General features: G+C 41.3%; 1 protein-coding gene across 5 annotated transcripts in view; it reads right to left on the reverse strand.

Moving 5' to 3' along the window:
• The window catches only part of LOC133415664 (protein turtle homolog B-like), a 134,666-nt gene that overhangs the window by 14,855 nt on the left and 99,597 nt on the right, over positions 1–20,214 (reverse strand). For 4 of the 5 annotated variants that reach the window (XR_009770160.1, XM_061701889.1, XM_061701887.1 and 1 more), the window contains 7 exons: positions 19,123–19,246; positions 17,411–17,586; positions 16,385–16,611; positions 12,137–12,221; positions 9,444–9,608; positions 8,383–8,428; positions 1,435–3,072 (listed from right to left, as the gene is read on the reverse strand). Coding sequence is in view for 4 of the 5 variants with exons in the window: in XM_061701889.1 (XP_061557873.1) it covers positions 1,435–3,072; positions 8,383–8,428; positions 9,444–9,608; positions 12,137–12,221; positions 16,385–16,611; positions 17,411–17,586; positions 19,123–19,246 (2,461 nt within the window). In the remaining variant the exon portion in view is untranslated. The remainder of the gene's footprint in view (positions 1–1,434; positions 3,073–8,382; positions 8,429–9,443; positions 9,609–12,136; positions 12,222–16,384; positions 16,612–17,410; positions 17,587–19,122; positions 19,247–20,214) is intronic. The other variant, XM_061701888.1, reaches the window with a different exon arrangement.

Consider the following 20,214-nt stretch of genomic DNA (forward strand, 5'->3'; position numbering starts at 1 on the left):
AAAATTGAAATGATGGCAGCTGTGTGTCAACTCCCATATATTATTAATTAATTAATTTAATTGATCTTCATGCTCTGATTAAAATAAAAATCGGAAGTTACTCAAAAGTTACTCTTTACTTGAGTAGTTTTTTCATTGAGTACTTTCTTACCCTTACTCAAGTAAATATTTGGATGACTACTTTTTTACTTGTCATATTATTCTAAAGTAACAGTTCTCTTACTTGAGTACAATATTTGGCTACTCTACCCACCTCTGATCATGACGCATCGACAGCGCTACAAACGGGCATCGTTACTTTCCAGAATTCAACACTGGCTCAGGGTGCTCGAAAGACGTTATATGGTGCATTCGTAAATATCCTCCCAGAATGCTCTGCTACACCATGCACTCAGAGCGCTGTTGGAATATGCTGAACACTTGCACCCTTCGGCTCTGTTCACACTGCAGGTCAATTCAGATTTTTATCCCCCCCAATTTGACATGTACCTGAATTTTTCACATCAATATGAACAGCACAATTCAGATTTTTTGCATATCTGACACAGGCCTCTTCGGTATGTGGATATACATAAATCAGGTATGTATCCGATGTGAGTGCAGTATTGGACGCTCACCTAACGCACATCTGACCCATACGTCATCAAATGGCGACGAACGTCATAATTGTTTAACAAAACAGACTCAGGACTAATGCAACGGCGGACAAAAAAGCAGAAAACAGTCAGTGGCGAAAAGAAGATGCTTTATAACTGATAAATATAATAAAATGTTGGCTCCGATTGAACAAAATTCTTGAAATTGCCTTACATGCGTCAGGACGAGACCTACAAGAAGGGCCATACTTAATTCCGGAAACACTGTGCCTCGTTTTTGTGCGTATGTGCAACATGATGTCTTTTTTTGTGCACATACGAGTGACATCACAGACTCATTATGTCCACATTAGAAGTCACATATGTTTATGTGAACGACTACATAAAAAAGACTGGATTTAAGAAAAAATCTGAAATTGGGTTCATGCCCTGCAGTGTAAATGTAGCCTCAGAGTAGAGCTGGGCGTGAGACAGAATTTCTGAACGTACCTGATATACACAACCATGTATGGCGCTATATTGGCTTGCATTAGTGCTAGTGCTCTCACTGCTTCGCCACATTAGCAAAAATGAGGAACCAAAAAAAAACAAAACATTTTTGAACTGAACGGCACACACAGAGACCGAACCGAAACAGTTGAACCGAACCATTAGGATGGTTTTCAAAAACCGTTCCACCCATTGTATGTATGTGTGTATGTAATGTTCTAAGATAATTTTTTAAATTGATGGATGTTACGAGCTACATTAGTAAGCAAAGTATTAAAGTGAAGTCACATCAAAGCATTATGGGTTAGGCGGATGACTCAATCCCTATGTACATGGCTGATGCACCTACCCTGAAGCTGACAACTGGGATGGAGAGGGTTCAGATGGAAGGATCTCCTCCTCAGTTCTCCTGTGAGATGGCATCTGCCCAAACATGTTGCTGCTTTCCATGGGTGGTGACGGCGACTGGGAAGCTGGATAGCTGGTTGCAGTTGAAGCAAAGGCCATGTGGGAACGATAGCTAGGACTGGCTCTTCTGCTACCCTGGCCTAGTGCAGGTGAGGAAGAAGGGGAAGATCTCCTTGAGAAGGTGACTGTGGAAGGAGGTAGGAGGGTAATCTCAGAAATGTCTTGGGGTATGGGAGTTTGAATAATGTTTGGACGTGGCCGGGGACGTACAACAATCTCAGGAGATCCCTCGTGAGAACTGAAGGGGCTTTGGGTGAGAGGGGAAAGTCGAGAGGGCTGAAGAACCACCTGATGCGCCCCAGAATCCATCCTACGAGCCTGTCTTGGACTAAAATGGGGGGTAGATTCAAACCATCGGGTATCCAGACTACTGAGGGTGCTAGGGCCAATATGGGCCATTGGATTGGTGTAAGGCAAAACTGGAACACCTGTACTGTGGCTTGTACGTCTTAGCTGCCCTAAATGAGCCTCTTGCATAGCTAAATGCCTGGCTGGAGAGCCATGAGGCCTGGCCTTGCTGGGTGATTTGCTTGAGTAGCTCTGTGGCGCTTCTAGTGGCAACACAGATGGATAGGTAGGCATTGGGAGGGAGGAGGTCTGAAAAGCACTAAGGGGAAGAACAGGGGGAGGGGGTGGATACGGAGAATCATGGCGGAGATGCAAGGAGTGGTGTGGTGGAAAAATGAATTGGGGCCCCTCCACAGATGAAAATGTAAAATCCATTCCCCGCCAAAATTCTGGTGAATGGGAGGAAGAAGCCAGTGTCAGAGGATAAGGGAAGCCAGAGACAGCATATTGTGTGAAATCACCCTCTCCCATTTCCTCTGGAATCATATTGTAACCAAAAGGACCTTCAGTCAGGTATGGAGGAGAGGACATGACAGAGCTAAGCGGACTGGTATCTGTCATGTAAAAAGGAGGAGGATGATCATGATCGCCATGGGAGCCCAGGTAGCCATAGAAAGCCCTGTGCTGGAGAGACCCTCGAATCTGCCCTGTGGCCTGGAGTCGACTGCTCTCCATGATAGTCATACCTTCAAAGGGCTTCTGGAAACGAGGACTGTAGGCTGGAGGCTGGAGGAAGGATTCATGACTGGAGATGGGTGAAATCTGGTGAGGCCGCAGGGGGGCCATAACTGGTGGAAGAGGCCTAAGATCGTCATTCTCTTCATCTGACTGCCGAAATTCAGGATAGAGGTCAGATTCTTCCACAAAGGGAAAACCCTCTATTCGTCGGGTCTTGACAGAAAACTCTGCATCGGTAGGATCAATGACAAAGCGTCCATCTGGGCCACGGCTGATGAGTTCAATAGGTGTTGTTGCTTCAGTGTCATGCTTAGAGATGGTGTATCTCTTGCTTGTTATTGCTCTTTTGGTCTTCTTGTACAGAGACAACTCCTCCTTCTTTCCTGGACTTGGGGGTGGTTTCTTCCCATGTTGGTCATGACTATCCTCAGATGATTCTGATAGGGATGTCTTTGAGCGAATGCTTTCTGGGCTTGCCTTTCCTGAAGACTGCCTATGGGGAAGAATGTGAAAATGTAATGCATTCATCTGTCCAATCAGACTGGAAAATTCATAATCATCCGAAAAAAAAATACCACTTTCAAAAACTGGGTCACTGGTACAATAAAATGTAAATAAGAACTGTAAATAGGAATTTTAGAATTATCAGCCAGATAAATCATATTATATTTGATAATTAGCTTATTCACTTCCTGACAAACAGCCGCACATTGTGCAGTTAAGGCACAGTTATTTCTTTGTTTTTCTTTCTGTGACGAAATCCTGAAGGGGTACAAAAAGAACGGAACTTCACACGGATATTCAATTCTTGCATCAAAATGACAACAACAAACTTGTTTGTTAGTACTCATGCAAGGTAATACTTTTTATTATTATATATTTTTTTCAAACAGATTACTGGAGAGCAAGACTCCATTCCAAAAGAAATATCATCATTCCAGTCATGGAAAAAAATTTTCACTGTCTGAGAGATATTTTATTTTGACATAATATTGTTGCTGTCTTTATATTTCGTATCTCCAGTCTCGGAGGACTGACGTTTTTGCATAACTAGATTCTCTGTGCAACCCTGCATGTTCTGAAAAAAATATGTAGCTAAATAAACATGTTTCCTTTGTCTATAATGCCGTTTGTAACACGTCTCGTTTCCTCACAACAACTGTTTGTATTGGACGCAATGGCTCACTCAAAGGGATTTTTTGTTTCAATCAACCAAGTGTCGACAACCTTGAAAAAAAAAAAATATTTTTGAGAAAATTAGTTACAATAAAGGCACATTTTCTCTGAACCAATTCTGATTGATGCCTACAGGTCAAAATCAGCGGATCAATCAATGTTTTTTATTTAACAGGAATTTTGACAATCTTTGATGTCCTTTTTTTGAGTCTGCATGATAATCTGGGTTGGAAATGCCTTAAATGTCTTCTATGTCTGGCATTTGAGTCCATCAGATTTGTCATTATTATGCAACAGGTAAATGAGCTTTGCTTTGACTGGACCGCTCATTTCCCCCACTTTATATATATATATAGAAAACAGCTTGGCTCAGATTGGTCCATTTCACAGATTCTGCTTGGGCCGGCCAAGCATTCATAGCCACGTCACATCCTTTGATGCAACGTTTAGACTCGCGTCCCTTTGCAAGAGTTTGATCGCTGGTTTATTTATACACACTGAACGGGCATTTGTTTCATTTGCGCCACGTTGATATCCTCCTCCCACCTCGGGGCTCGTAGGCATGCTCGCCTCCTGCTAGGGTTTGCCTGTGAAGCGGTCATGGCAAGTCACCCTGGATGGTTCCTTTGATTTATTTTTTTCTTCCGAGTTTTACCTCCCTTTGCAGCCCCGCCGGCCCATGACTCTCCGGGCCGGCAACGGAGCGCTGTGTGCTGTCAGCACGACAAGTCATCTCGGCTGGTTCCTTTGATTTATTTTATTTTTTTAATCTCTTCCTAGTTTTACTCGCCTTACCAGCCCCTGTGTCCCACAATCCACGGCACCTAGCGGGATGCCTGTCCCCCATTACTATCATTGTAAAGCAATTCACCAAGGCGCAAGGGACGTGGATGCAAATAAAAATAAAGAGAGATATTTTGAGCTCGTCATCCACTTCCATTAATTTGAATCGAACCAGCTGAGATGATCATTGCTGGTGACAATGAATGCAAGCGTTGCTATTTCACCCACCACTGTTACTTTATAAATTATGAATATAGTTAAGTATTGTTGTAAAACACAACATATCTATGTATACTACATAGACTGCATTTTTATGTCTCAGCAGCTCGCTCTCTTAAGACTTGGAAATGCCGTGTTGTCATTCAGCTAAGTTTAGTGGGTGGGTACCAAAGACGAAATGGGCAGATACTTGAATATTAATGGACAAAACTACGTCAAAATGTCAGCGATTTAAAATCAACCCATTTTACAAGCCTTATGTCGTTTATTGACTTTTGCATTCAATCGACATAGCGTATAGATGTCAGACTTAAACCGTGTCACAGACTCAAAACAGAATACAATGATTAGCAAACCCTTTCAACCTCTATTCCATTGAATACACTACAAAGACACGATATTTAATGTTCAACCTAATGAATGTTTTTCTTTTTTGCAAATATTCTCTCATTCTGAATTTGATGCCTGCAACACGTTCCAAAAAAGCTGAGAGAGGGTGAAAGAAACACTGGGCAAGTTGAAACACCTGTTTGGAACATTCTGCAGGTGAACAGCTTAATTGTAAGTGTTGAGTGTCATATTTGGGTATAAAAGGAGGATCATCGAAAGGCTCAGTTGCAAGCAACAAACGGTTCACCATTTTGTAAACAACTGCGTGAGCAAATAGTCCAACAGTTTAAGAACAACATTCTCAATGTACATTTGGGGATTTCATCATCTAGAGTCCATAATATCGTCAAAAGATTCAGAGAATCTGGACAAATCTCTGCATGGAAGCAGCAAGGCCGAAAATCAACACTATGCCCCACTATACTTGTCTTTGTAGTGTATTCAATTGAATGTGTTGAAAAGGATTTGCAAGTCGCTGTATTCTGTTTTTATTTACGTTTTACACAATGTCCTATCTTCATTGGAATTGGGGTTTGTAACATACATTCGCCTCCAAAAGTCCTGGCACAGTAAGGCCGATTCCTTTCTTTTTGGTGAAAACTGAAAACATTTAGTTCCTCAAAAGATGAATATGAAAGAAGATATCAACAGTTCAGGTTTAATTTCCAGGCATTTACATGTAGATCAGATGGACAAGTAGAAAATAGCAGAAGACTTAATATTTAGTTATCCTTTACTTGCAATAACTGCCTGTGACCTGTTGACATCACTAAACTTTGGCATTCATTTTTCTGTCATGCTTTACCAGGATTTCAGGGCAGCTTCTTTCAATTGTTGTTTCTTTTGGGATGTCACTCGCAACAGCATACTCTCTAAGGTTCAAGTCTGGAGATTATCTTGGCCACACTAAAACATAGCACTTTTTGCTCCGAATGAACTTCTATGTTGTTTTTGATCAGTTTGGTTCCATCTATCGTTAAATTGGCACACTAAATGTTTCTGGAGACTTTGAGTTCATTTTGCTGCTGGCATCACTGTGTTTCACAGATGAGCATGTATCATTGGGATTAATGAGCAGATATTTCATCTCCATTACTTTTGTAAAGGTTAAACTTTGCCTCATCAAATCATAAAACTTTGTCCCAGAGTTTTTGAGGCTCAGTTAGACTTCCTGGCCTATCTATTCTTCGTGCTAATGGGTGGTTTGCCTCTTCTAGTGTAGCATCTGTACTTTTATTCATGTTCATTGTGTTCATTCCTTTCTTTACAGCGATCAAAAGGTTTCTGTCAACAAATGCTGCTGTTTCTCCTGGACTACCCGTTTGATGCCTGTTACTTAATACACAAAATGTTTATTTCTTCTTCAGAACATTCCAAATGGTTGAACTGGTTATAATTTTTATGCAACAGTTCTGACTGATATTCCATCTTCACTCGACTTCACAAAAAACTATTTTTCCACCAATAGGCACTTGACAGCCCTCCTCTTTTCATGTTGGTTACACATCGAACTAGTGTAAATGGTCTTCACAGGCAAAACCCAATTTTGAAACTGAATGAATTATTTATTGTTTGAATTAATAAGACACACTTGACCAACAAAACACACCAGTCACATGTTCCATTACCCGCAATTTAGAGGTGGATGCCCATTGTGTGTTTTCAAATATGGAGATGGGAAGTTTAAAGATTGGTTGATTGACTAATACAGATAGATACATTGATTTCCACATGTAATTTATTAATTGAGGCATGCAGGCTTATAACAGCTCAAACAATATCACACACTGGGTTCTCAAATTCAGCCGAAACCTAATTCATGTGTAAGTATTGACGTATTTTCTTCATCATCCCCTGGTGACAATTTTGTCTCGGTCACAGATTTTTCTCTAACACTGTAATCCATAGTAGATAATGGCGCACATCAATACTTATTGAGAACATTTGAGCTGTGATATAAGATCCCTTCGTTACGCAAAAGGTCATACAGTTATTATAATAATCCGTCCATCCATCCATTTTCCGTACTGCTCATACTCATTAGGTTTGCGGGTGTGCTGGCGCCTGTTTCAGCTGAGTTCGGCGATAGGCGGGGTACACCCTGAACTGGGTGTACCCCAACAACCATTCCCATTCACACCTACGGACAATTTAGAGTCTTCAATTATCCTACCATGCATGTTTTTGAAATATGGCAGAGAACCGGAGTACTCGGAGAAGATCCACGCAGGCACGGGGAGAACACCCAAACTCCACACGGGGAGGCCGGATTTTGAACTTGACCTCAGAACTGCAAAGCAGATGTGCTACCAGTTGTCCACTGTGCTACCTTATTATAATAATGTAATATAATACCATCTCACAGCTAGAGATGTGGTCACTGGAGAAAGATCCACTCTGTAACCAGAGTTTAGTTTTTGTTTTTTGAACATCTTTTAAACAACATTGTGCCCACTTTGAAAAAGACAAAGACGGTGTCAAATGCTTTTAAGGAGTTTGCTTTGCACAAGTTTATAAAGCAGCCCTGTTTTTAGCCTGATACAAATGTATGGTATAGCTTTTTAAAGGTGGGGGCACCTTTAAAACTGAAACTGAAAAATTAGGATTGAGCTGCTATATCAGGGAAATTCAGAAAATACATATTAGAGATAATTTCAATAAAAAGGATAAATGCATTGATTGACCTACACAGAGCAGACAAAAGTGGTGGTGTTAGCAATAGATGCTAAACTTACATTTAAGATTGATGATTATTTTTTAAATAGAATATACAGTACTTAAGGAGGTACACTATGTGTGAGTACATGTATTTGCTTTCCATAGTAGTTATATGATAGACTTATTCTTTTAAAGTAATGATACTTGATGCTACTTAATTTCACAATAATTCCCGCATGGAAGTAAAGCGATTGAGAAAATAAATGTTTAACTTATCTTCCCTACCTGCTTGTATTGCAATTCATTTGTAACTGTCCAGATTTAAGTTTTAAGTATTGTAAGACTAAAAATAGGATTAGTATGATTCCCACCATTTTTCTTGTGTACAGCTGCTATGGTGATATAATATAATGCTGTATGTTCCACTCTGCTGGGACAGTTGTTATTTTTAATAAAAATGTTAAATGTGCATATACAGTACGTGTTATACCCCCGACACACACAAAACACCAGTTCTACAGTTATCATATGATTCAGGAATTGATTGATTTTTTTCAACTGAGTTTTGTGTACTTACGGTGTTGCCACACTTTTTCTCAAGTGGGTAATGGAAAGTGGGGGATCTGGAACAGAAAACAAGCAAATCTCAGGGGTTCATATGTCATTTTATCTACAGCAACTCAAATACAGAAAAAGAAATTATCGAAAAAAAAAAGAAATGCATGCTCTCCACTCCGCTATCAGACACTTGCTATACTTGTCTGTCTTTTAGATGATGCAAAAATGAGTCAGTTCAATCAACTCAAAACATTTGTTTTGCACTCATTTGTTCATCAGAAATACTCTGAAATTAAGTGAGGTCAGCGGTCAGATGGACATGTATTGCTTTTCTAACTCACGATCAGTTCATCTTTCATTTCTGTTGTCATCGCATTTCTTTCTTTTTGGCTTCTCATTATTGGTACCTTTCTGTGGTGGCATGTTGAATAAGTAAGGAAGGCCAAAGTAAATGCAAAGTTAGTTGAATTAGAGTTAATCATTTACTTTAGATGGCCACTGAAATTGGGTCTCAATATGCTGAAGTCTAATGTAAAGAGATGCAAAATGGCGTTCAGGATTTTTGCGCAACTTTATGGTATTTTTTTTCTTGACAATTTTGATTAGATTCAAGCTGTTTGTTCTGCAAATGGTTAGATCTTAAAGCACGGGTCACCAACATGGTGCCTGCAGGCACTGGTTTAGCCCCAATGATCACATTAGCCTCTGGGCTCTTACTAAAAATAGCTTACCAGTGATGGGACATGGTGATTTCCAAGGAATGTTGTAGAAATGATCATTTGAAAATGTAAACACAGATTCATCGAAATAAAGTGTAGCATATTAATATTTGTGTCCTACCTTGTTATTTAAAAAAAAAAAAAAATATTGAGAAATCATCAATGACCAATGTCTTCACATAGATGAATATCATTAATTATTAATAATAAAGTAATTTAACGTCATTTGAGCAGTGTGTTATTCTAGGAGTGTGTATAAAACTGGTAGCCCTTTGCATTAATCAGTACCCGTCAAGTAGCTCTCTCTGAGACTTAAAGGTTCCACGATATTAGGTGTAGTACATTTCCCTTTTTCGCTCACCCTTTTTCTTTTTTAGCTTCCGCCTCCGCTGCTTATTCACAAAGCAGGCTGCCATTGTACTGAAAAGTATGGCTGCAGCCAAGAAGCAGATGGTGGCCACGATGCCAGCCACAACTGGCCTTGCCAACCCTGATTCCTCAACCATCTCAGGAGGTGGAAAGAAGTCTGCAGAGTAAGGAGAAAAGTCATGCCATGAATAGTAAGGAAATTAACAGCACAATAGCAAAACCAATTATTTGGTTATGTTGTTTAGTGATGCAAAATAGTTATCCTCTCCCTGTGTTTGTGTGGGTTCTCTTTGTGTACCATCGCTCCCAAATTACTTTAAAATGTATGTAGGAGTGAATCCAAGCATGAAAGGTTGCCTGTCACTTGGGGTCAGTGCTGTGATTAGACCAGCCCTTCAGCCTAAGTTAGCTCCTCAACCTTCAACTAAGTGTAAGAGGAAGTTGATTCCCTGTCGAGCACCTTTGCTAGCACAAGGGCAACATGCCAAGATTGTAGCTCAAGCTGAGATTCCAACCCAGACCTTAGCCCAAACAGCTTACAGATTCACCAAGGTGATGCTTCAGACCCATATCTCACTGGCCTGGATACTAGTTGGCGACCTGATGGCGACTCGAGTCTCCGCAACCAGGAAAAGTGACGTCTCCGTGACGTCTTCTGGAGGCTCCTGGAGACTAGCTGGGTCGCCAAGGAGTTGAGGTTAGATTTCATTGAAGACCTTTTGGCGACTTCTTTATTTGCTCACTATAGAGAAAAACCTTGATATAGCTTAATGTCACTAAACTGCAAGCAATCATCACCAAAATGTATATGGCCATGTCTACCTAAGCCCACTTCAACCTCTGAAAATATCTGAGTGATTTCACCAATATTTTGGATCTCCAGATGCTCGCTATTTAGAAAAAGACAAAGAGCAGTGGTTCGACTCTGAGGCCCTTCCGGATGACCAAGCATCTCACTTTATCTCTGAGGAAGAGCTCAGACACCCAGCGGATGAAACATATTTCGGCTGCTTGTATCCATGATCTTGTTCTTTCGGTCATGACCCTTAGCTCATGACCACAGGTCAATGTGGGAATGTAGTTCGATTGGTTAATTGAGAGATTTGACTTTCAGCTCCTTCTTCACCACAATACCGAGTCTACATTACTGCAGACGCACCGATCTGCCTGTATCTGCTCCACCTGTCGAGCTCCTGCTCTATTCTTCTCTGACAAGTGTACAAGACCCCCAAGATACTTCAACTACTCGACTTAGGGAAGGATATCTTTCTTGACCGGGAGGGAGCACTCTCCCCCTTAATGACTGAGGACCCTGATCTCAGATTTGGAGGAGCCGATTCTCTTCTCAACCCCGTCACACTCTGCTACAAACCACTCCAGCGATAGTTGAAGATCGTGGCTACCCTTGTATAAACCCTGGCTTTGCTGTACTTAAATATATCATCCTAATTACCCTCTTTAAATAACATCTCTCAACATAATACCATAAAAGTTTTGGCAAACTCTTCAAAAAAAACAACAACAAAGCACCGGGTTCCAACATCTATAAATGTTGTTGTGTGATGAGTGCTCTGCTTGACTTTTTTTTTTAATTGTATTTTTTTTTTTAAGCATTTCCTGCTGACACACTGCTTACACAGAGGAAAAGCATATGTGGCTGAGGACAGGGGAAGGGTGCGTGAAGTAGGACGCTAGAGCCACGCCCCCAGTAGGTATATAGCGCCGGGGTGTTTTTTATTTAAATTTTTTATTTTTTTTTAACTGCCTGACTGATTGGGAGCATTTCCGGGGTGTGCATTGTGCAAAACAACATCGGTTTGGTTAATGACCCCCGAAAATGTCAATCAACCTCGACTATATTAGATGCGGAATATCGGTGTACAGAGTTGTCCTAAGCCACTCCTTTGATACCTGAGCTGTATGCTTGGGGTCGTTGTATTGCTGAAAAAAGAATTGTCGCCCATCTGAGGTCAAGAGCGCTTTGGAGTTGGTTTTCATCCAGGATGTCTCTGTACATTGCTGAACGTTGATTTCCCTCAATCCTGGTTAGTTTCCCAGTTCTTGTCACTGAAAATTTTTCAACAGCATGATGCTGCCACCACCACACTTCACTGTTGGGGTGGAATTGGCCAGGTTTTGAGTGGTGCCTGATTTTCTCCAAATATAACATCCGGCATTCACATCAAAGAGCTCAACCTTTGCCTCATCAGACCAGAGACGGGTTTTTCTTGGTCTGACAGTCCTTCAAATGCCTATGAGCAAACTACAGGCATGCTCCCAAGAGCGTGTTAATAGAAAACTCCGGTTTCTGCCTTTGCAAATCACGTCTAATCAACTGCATTTACAACTTAAATAAAAATGTAGAAACAGTTCAACGATGATCAGCTAAATCTAGAGCTAAATCTTGATCTTAATAGCAAAGAGTATGAATATTATGTGCATGTCATTTCTTGGTTTTTGTTGTTGTTGTTTTTTTTTCTTTAATTTTTTCCATAAATTTGCAATAGTCTCAGAAAAACATAATGGGGTTTTGTGTGTACAATTTTGAGGAAACAAAAATCAATTTAATAAATTTTCAAATAAGGCTTTAAAATAACAAAATGTGGACCAAGTACTGCACTTTTTCTCAGTCAAGACTGTTTTGTCTTTGTTTCTGAATCAGCATTACATTGCAAAAGGCCTCACCTGTACTGGACACGCCAACTATGTTGCTAGGTTCACTCATCGTGTCATCCATAACGGCCATTACGCGGAATTCATACCATGCCTCCTAAGAGAAGAAGGAAAATAATGTCAAGGTTCAATGACCATTAGGATTCAACCAGACAGTAAAAACCAAACCAAACAAAAATGTGGCAAATAAGTACAACATTCCTTATTTCAGGGACATATATTCATGACTATGTATGTATGTATGACTGTTTGTTGGTAATGGACAGTAACAGTAAGTAGAAGCCCAAGTCATCTCATCAAGCCTTCTTCAAGCTGAAAGACATTTTCACAATTATCAGATTACTCTATCAAATGAACAAAATCGATAATACTCCCAATAACAGCAAACTCGTGGAATCCTGGAGATCAAATCCCAGATTACCCCATTCCTATGGGAAACATTAAGTATTTAGGTATTAATATTTCACCAAAACTCACAGAGCTAAACAGTCTAAATTATATACCAATTGCGGGGAAAAATCTCAGCTGTCTTAAAACGCTGGAATCATTTACTTATCACTCCTGGGAAGACTAGCTCCAGTAAAAATGAAAACCTTCCCTCAAATAAACTATTTATTCTCAATCGTTCCATTTAAACCCACATTAAAATGGTTCCAAACCTTACATACTGCCATAATAAATGTTTACTCAAAGAATGAGAAAAATAGAATTATTTATCCACTCTTCAGAAAAGTAAACGGGAGGGAAGCCTAAAAGCCCCCAACTTTAAACACTATTATTTAGCTAACCAATTAAAATACCTCATGAAATGGATGCACCACAATGAGGAGCATCATTCTTGGCGACAATTGGAACAGATAGACTGCAATAACATCAAACTCTCAAAACTCCCATTTATTTGTACAAGCCTCAAATGCCATCTTAATGGCGGAGAAGTCTAGAAGCTACAGAATTTCAATTAACGCCCAGTATGATCTGGCAGAATCCAGATTTTGAAATGAACAACATACAGTGGGTACGGAAAGACCTCCTTAAGAGTTTCACTCTTGGTTATATTGCAGCCATTTGCTAAAATCATTTAAGTTCATTTCCCCTGCTAATTAATGTACACACAGCACCCCATATTGATAGAAAAAAACGGAAATGTCACACAGCCATAAGTATTCAGACCCTTTGCTCAGTATTTAGTAGAAGCACCCTTTTGAGCTAATATAGCCATGAGTCTTTTTGGGAATGATGCAACAAGTCTTTCACACCTGGATTTGGTGATCTTCTGCCATTCCTCTTTGCATCTCCTCTCCAGTTCTGTCAGGTTGGATGGTGAACAGCCATTTTCAGGTCTCTCCAGAGATGCTCAATTGGGTTTGAGTCAGGGCTCTGGCTGGGCCATTCAAAAACAGTCACAAGAGTTGTTCCACTCCTTCGTTATTTTAGCTGTGTGCTTAGGGTCATTGTCTTGTTGGAAGGTGAACCTTTGGTCTGAGTACTCTGGAGAAGGTTTTTGTCCAGGATATCCTTGTACTTGGCTGCATTCATCTTTCCTTCGATTGCAACCAGTCTCCCTCTCCCTGCAGCTGAAAAACACCCCCACAGCATGATGCTCCCACCACCATGCTTCACTGTTGGGACTGTATGGGACAGGTGATGAGCAGTGCCTGTTTTTCTCCATAAATGCCACTTAGAATTAAGGCCAAAAATTTCTATCGTGGTCTCATCAGACCAGAGAATCTTATTTCTCACCATCTTGGAGTCCTTCAGGTGTTGTTGTTTTTTTTTTTTTTTTAAGCAAACTCAATGCGGGCTTTCATGTGTCTTGCACCGAGGAGAGGCTTCCGTCGGGCCACTCTGCCATAAAGTCGGGGGACTGGTGGAGGGCTGCAGTGATGAACTTTCTCCCATCTCCCAACTGCATCTCTAGAGGTCAGCCACAGTGATCATTGAGTTCTTCTTTACCTCTCTCACCAAGGCTCTTCTCTCCCGATTGCTCAGTTTGGCCGGACGGCCAGCTCTAGGAAGGGTTCTGATCGTCCAAACGTCTTCCATTTAAGGATTATGGAGGCCACTGTGCTCTTAGGAACCTTAAGTGCAGCAAACATTTTTTTTGCAACCTTGGGCAGATCTGTGCCTTCTCACAATTCTGTCTCTGAGCTCTTCTGGCAGTTCCTTTGACCTCATGCGGCTCATTTGCTCTGACATGTACTGTGAACTCTAAGGTCTTATATAGACAGGTGTGTGGCTTTCCTCATCAAGTCCAATCAGTATAATTAAACACAGCTAGACTCCAATGTAGATGTAGAACCATCTCAAGGATGATCAGAAGAAATGGACAGCACCCGAGTTAAATATGAGTGTCACAGCAAAGGGTCTGAATGAATACTTATGCCTGTGTGATATTTCAGTTTTTCTTTTTTTAATAATTCTGTAAAATTTCAACAATTCTGTTTTTTTTTTCTGTCAATATGGGGTGCTGTGTGTACATAAATTAGGAAAAAAATTACTTAAATGATTTTAGCTCATGGCTGCAAAATAACAAGGGTGAAAAATGTAACGGGGTCTGAATACTTTCCGTACCCACATATAAAGGGAGGAAATTATGACTGCAATGCCTTCATTATATAAATTTAAGTGAGGTCTCTCGAATTTAAAGTCTACATTCCAATAATTATATGGAACAGTGAATATACTGTACCTCGGAAAGTTATACTCATTGGTCCAGCATGAATTTGTAAGCCTTTCGAAACACTCTATTTTGAGGATGTTGATTTGTAAATGGAATGCACAGATGTTCACATGCTATTTATGCTCTATGTCTTCTCTTGTTATCTATCAGGCTGCCTGCTATGATCGCATCACTTTTGATGCATCAGTTTTAGTTTCCTTAGGTGGTCCAGAATGCAAATCCTGGACAACTGCTGTAACACTATTTCCTTGACTGACATGGAACAAAAAACATCACACTATAGTTTCATCACAAATTGTATAAAAACAATTGATAACATCTATTCTATACAATAGGATACCAGTAGTAGAAAAGTTATTCAAGCTAGTAGGTGTGTGTCGTGAGAGTGTGCAGGGGAAATGTCCGTCAGTGACACATGACAAACAAGGTAGGGAGGGCACACCTAACCAACAAACTAATGGAAATAGTTTGACTGGCTAAAATTTTGCAAACTTTGATAGCAGACCAGCACAGAGCGTTTACTGTATACATAATAATACAAAAAGTCAATCAGTAATTCATGTTGTCCTGCTTAATTGGGCGACATGCTGTACTGGTCGCCATTTATTCAACATTCACACCAATGGGCAATTTAGAGTCTCTATTGCCCCTTTTCCATTGTACCGGTTCTACCCCCAACCAGCTTCGCTCCACCCCGTGTGGTCGCTTCTCCATTACACTTTCGAGGCCGAGCGGTGACAATGGTACCGCTTTTCAGAGCCTGCTCCGACCTGGGTCTAAAGTGCAGACCGAGGCCGCAGGCTATCTTTTTATGGTTTAAGGAATGTGATAAAGTACAAGATACTGACTACACAGCATCAAACGCCTATACAGGCTCGCTAGGCATCCACTTGTGACTAGCTCATGTGCGGGGGTGCGTCGGCAACTCTACACGACGGCCCAGTCCAGTCAAGTTCGACCACGTCGTGCAGTGTGTGGCAGGCTTAAAGCAGTTTTTGTCCTGTGGTCGACTGAGGGGGTGTGGGCATTTTTGTCCATATTGGCAGAAGATGAAATACAGCGAGATGGAAGGCGCAACAAGAAACGAGTGTGTCACCTTCTTCTTGATCCTGTGCCAATCCCTCACACTTTTGATTGGTGCCTGTGGTAAAGGAAAGGCAACGGAGACCAGGGTAAGGGAGGGCAGGATAGAGCGGGGTCAGGCAGTTCTGGAACTTGTAATGGAAAAGCGGCATATGGGAAGAAGTTGGAGCACCTGCACTAAATCCATGCAGGCACAGCGAGAACATTCAACCTCCACTAAGAAAATCCAAACCAAGATTCAAACCCAGGGACGCACACATGCTAACCTATGCGTTAGTTTCATGTCGTCCCACAGCTGCATTTCTGCACTGTAGAGTAAATTTTCATAACAATGAAAAAGGCCAATAAAACAATAAAGCTAACCGTGGCCCGTGTTTTCATTGTAGTGTATATGTCGTATCAAGAAAACCATCCACTTGGTCCCAATTGTTGAACCAGGAGCCAAGACAAAAGAAGCTATCAGAATTCTGATTCTGAAGTAGGTCTCCTGTGTTTACCTGGATGAGGTCGCGAGCAAGCATCTCTGTTTCGCCTGAGGGGATGCTGTCGTCCAGGACCTCCCATCGTTCCCCCAAGCGAAACTCCATGACATAATGCTGGATCGGTGCTGTGTGATTAGCGGGCGGGATCCAAGTAAGCAGGACTCCCTGCTGCGTGCGATTGGCTGTGAGGCACCGTGGTGGAGTAAGCAGCACCAGTGGTTCAGGGGTACTTATAGGAAATACTGGAAGAGCACATTTGGATTGAAATACAATGACTAAGACATGACAGAATGCTATGCAAGACGTTGTAGCATGACAACTCACTACCCAGTTATTCTTTAGTTCTGACAGCTAAATTAAGTATGAGAGTGACTAGATTTGATACAAATTTTATACAACACTTGAATACCATTACATAAACTCCCTAATTGACTATTGTTACATAAATTTTCTGCAAGGTATTTTGGGAAGCGTGTCTTAGGTTTTTTTATTGGCTTTTGGCAATTGGAAGATAGCTGGTCTGAGTCCCAGCTCTTCCACACACAATTTGACTGTATCTCATCATTGTGTAAATATGTGTCAAATAATGAATTGTATAATAGCTACATTTTGTTTCTGTGGAATGGCAGAAGATACTGCGTGAATATAGAGATCCATCCATCCATTTTCTTTACCGCTAATCCTCACGAGGGTCGCGGGCTGCTGGAGCCCATCCCAGCTATCTTCGGGCGGGAGGCAGGGCACATCCCGAACCGGTCGCCAGCCAATCGCAGGGCACACAGAAACAAACAACCGTTCGCACTCACATTCACACCTACGGGCAATTTAGAGTCTTCAATCAACCTACCACGCATGTTTTTTGGGATGTGGGAGGAAACCGGAGTGCCCGGGGAAAACATGCAAACTCCACACAGGCGGGCTGGGATTTGATCTCCGGTCCCCAGAACTGTGAGGCAGATGTGCTAACCAGTCGTCCACTGTGTCGGCGAATATATAGATATGAAATCAAAATACAAAACGAACTTAGTCCTGTGTGCTCACCTAATGTGTTCACAGTGACAACCTCGCTGAAGGGTCCTGTGCCAAGCTTGTTTTGGGTTAGGATGCTGAACTGGTATGTTGTCTCGGGCTCCAAGCCAGGCACCATCATCCACTCCTGGCCTCCTGGCACAGGTATCGAGAGCCAGTCATGTGGACCTAAACGCTCCCTTTTCAGCCTGCACATCAGTCAGGGTGAGAGGCGAGTGGAACAGGCAGAGACAGTTACAAATACAAGTCTGATTCATCTGACTTAGTAGGATATAGTTCAATACCCATGTAGTTTATTCATTTATTACTTCTATTATTTATTGATGAAATGTTTCTCATGTCGTACACATGTCAATCCTACACTCCGTCAACAATCATCCAAAATGACCTAATTACCCCTAACACTGTTCACTCACACTTTACAGTGATGACATCATTAATTGAACTTTCACTTGATGGTAAGCCCATGCTGCAGTTAGCTTTGCATTTTGCCAGTTGCCCATGCCATACATTCAGGAGTTGATACATGATTGACAACAGATGCACATGCAGTAGATGCAACAATCTTAAAAAATAAATAAATAGTATTGTAGTTACAAATCTGTGTACAATGTATTTAAATATAATGAAAAAAAAGTATATCTTTGAGTTCATCCATCCATCCATTTTCTACACCGCTTATCCCAACGTTTTGGCTCAGGGGCCACATTGACTTTTAGAATTTGACAGGCGGGCCAAGCCAGGACCAGATGCTTGTATATCAAAATAAATAAATACAGTGTTACTTTGTTGATCACCTCCCCCCCCCCCAGTGCATCAAAGTCTGGTGTTAGTTTTGTTGTGGCAATTCTTAGAACACATCTGAGGTGTTCATCACTCAGCTGAGATCTGTAGGATGTTTTGTTAGTGTTCATCACACTAAAAGTCTGTTCACACGCATACAGCCAAACACCACCAGCATCCTCTTCCGGATTTTTAGAAATTTGTCTGTGTTTAATGAAGCATAAAAGGCATCCAGTTTGAGAGTTGAACTTCTCTTTTAAGACAGTATCACTCTGCAGCTCCCGTGGCGCTGTTTCAGGGTCTTGGCTGACTGAATCTTGGATGGCAGTTTGTCAGATAAAGGTGTTTTGCTGAGCCCGCAAGCTTGATTTTAACCGCTGAGGCGTAGCCATCAGTTCCTGCGTTGATTGGCTGTTAGCATAATCAGCATGCTTGGTAGAAAAGTGACGGCGGATGTTATGTACCTCTCAAACGGGAATGGTTTCTTAACAAATTACATATACAGCCTTTGACTGGACTTCAGTGAAAAATTATTTAGTAGTCCATTCTATATTAAACACTCGGCACTCACTATCAACTTTGTGTGCAACCACAGTTTAATGCTGGTGTTTAGATTAGTGTTGAAATTTTTGTGTGTGTGTAAATGGGGGGGAAATAAACAATATTAGTATGACCGACGTTATGTGGTGGGATAAATTGTTTACATGATCAAAATACATGGTGTAGAGCATATGAACTGCAGTCAAGCAGAGCAAAGCAGCAGCAGCAAGAGCAGTAAGACAAAGGGGAAAGTAGTAATTAGTACGTTCAGGGAGTAAATTAATGAAATTACAGATAGACCAATTTAATCTGTCGCTCAAGTTTATCCTGAAGAACACATTTTTAGAAATAAATACAACTAGAAAAAAAAGCAGGAAGCGAAGCAGGCTGGGATGACTCACACATGGCCGTACCAGACTGATAACGCCTGCTGGAAACCCCCGTCGTAGCCCACCTCCCACGACGCATTGGCCCAGGTGGAGGATGCTACCACATGGACGCTGGTGGGGGCATGGGGGCTTGTGCCTGTAGGAAGGGCAAGCAATGGGGCATGTGTTGTTAAAGGGGCATGTGAGTCATTGAAACTGTTTTTGTTATGTTTATAACACTGATTTGGAAATGTTATGTTTCATATATGTCAAATATTAGTTTTATATAACCTTAACATGTTTTATTGTTCCATAGCTCTTAGACAGCACAGTATTGCTGTGTCCTTGATTGTTTTGACGACTTACTGGATTTCTCATCCTCTGCAGACAACCATTCCCATAAAGATAAGTTTGAGTGCAGCTGGACGAAGCTAATTTGTGAGAATGAGAGGGGTGCATTTCTTTGTTTTTTTTTTTTTGTTTGTTTGTTTTTCTCCCCTGTCTCTCTCACTTCTGTATCACAAAGGTGAATTTTTGCTTGGGCTTCAGTTAGGGGTAACAACTCGTGACGATTTCTACTTTTTTCTCTCTTTGCAAAGATTTCTTTCTTTTTTGTAATAAAACTCACAAAGACAAGATTGCTTCCTTGCTTATTTTGTCAGAAAAAGACTTGCCAAAACAGTTTGTGTCAGAAGTGGGATTCTAGGATTGATCGCCGATCCAGGGGACCCCGGGAGTGATTGATCATCCAGGACCAACACACGAGTCCTCCCTCCACCCAAAGAACTAGGACGGAGGGGGGCTGCCGGGGCTCTGGATGTCGGCTATCACCTCAGGATCCAAACGGACCTGTTGTCCTCCAAATAAAGAATTACGGTAAAGAAAATTTTAATTCCTTGAAAATTTTACCATTTCATATGTTGTACTGTATTCGAAACAATCTTGTCTCTGTATTAAGTATCGGTAATTGCTCTCCCCATGTACCATTGGTAAGGTCTTTAAAGTCCAGGTTAAAATCCTGGATTAAAGTTCCCCGGTTCGAGTCCAACAGTTAGGGGTTCGGGTCCCCAGGTTCGAGTCCGACAATCAGGGGTTCGTGACCCCAGGTTTAAGTCCGACAATCAG

This window comes from Phycodurus eques, chromosome 17 (assembly GCF_024500275.1).
Source record: "Phycodurus eques isolate BA_2022a chromosome 17, UOR_Pequ_1.1, whole genome shotgun sequence".
In the NCBI taxonomy this organism is placed as follows: domain Eukaryota; kingdom Metazoa; phylum Chordata; class Actinopteri; order Syngnathiformes; family Syngnathidae; genus Phycodurus; species Phycodurus eques.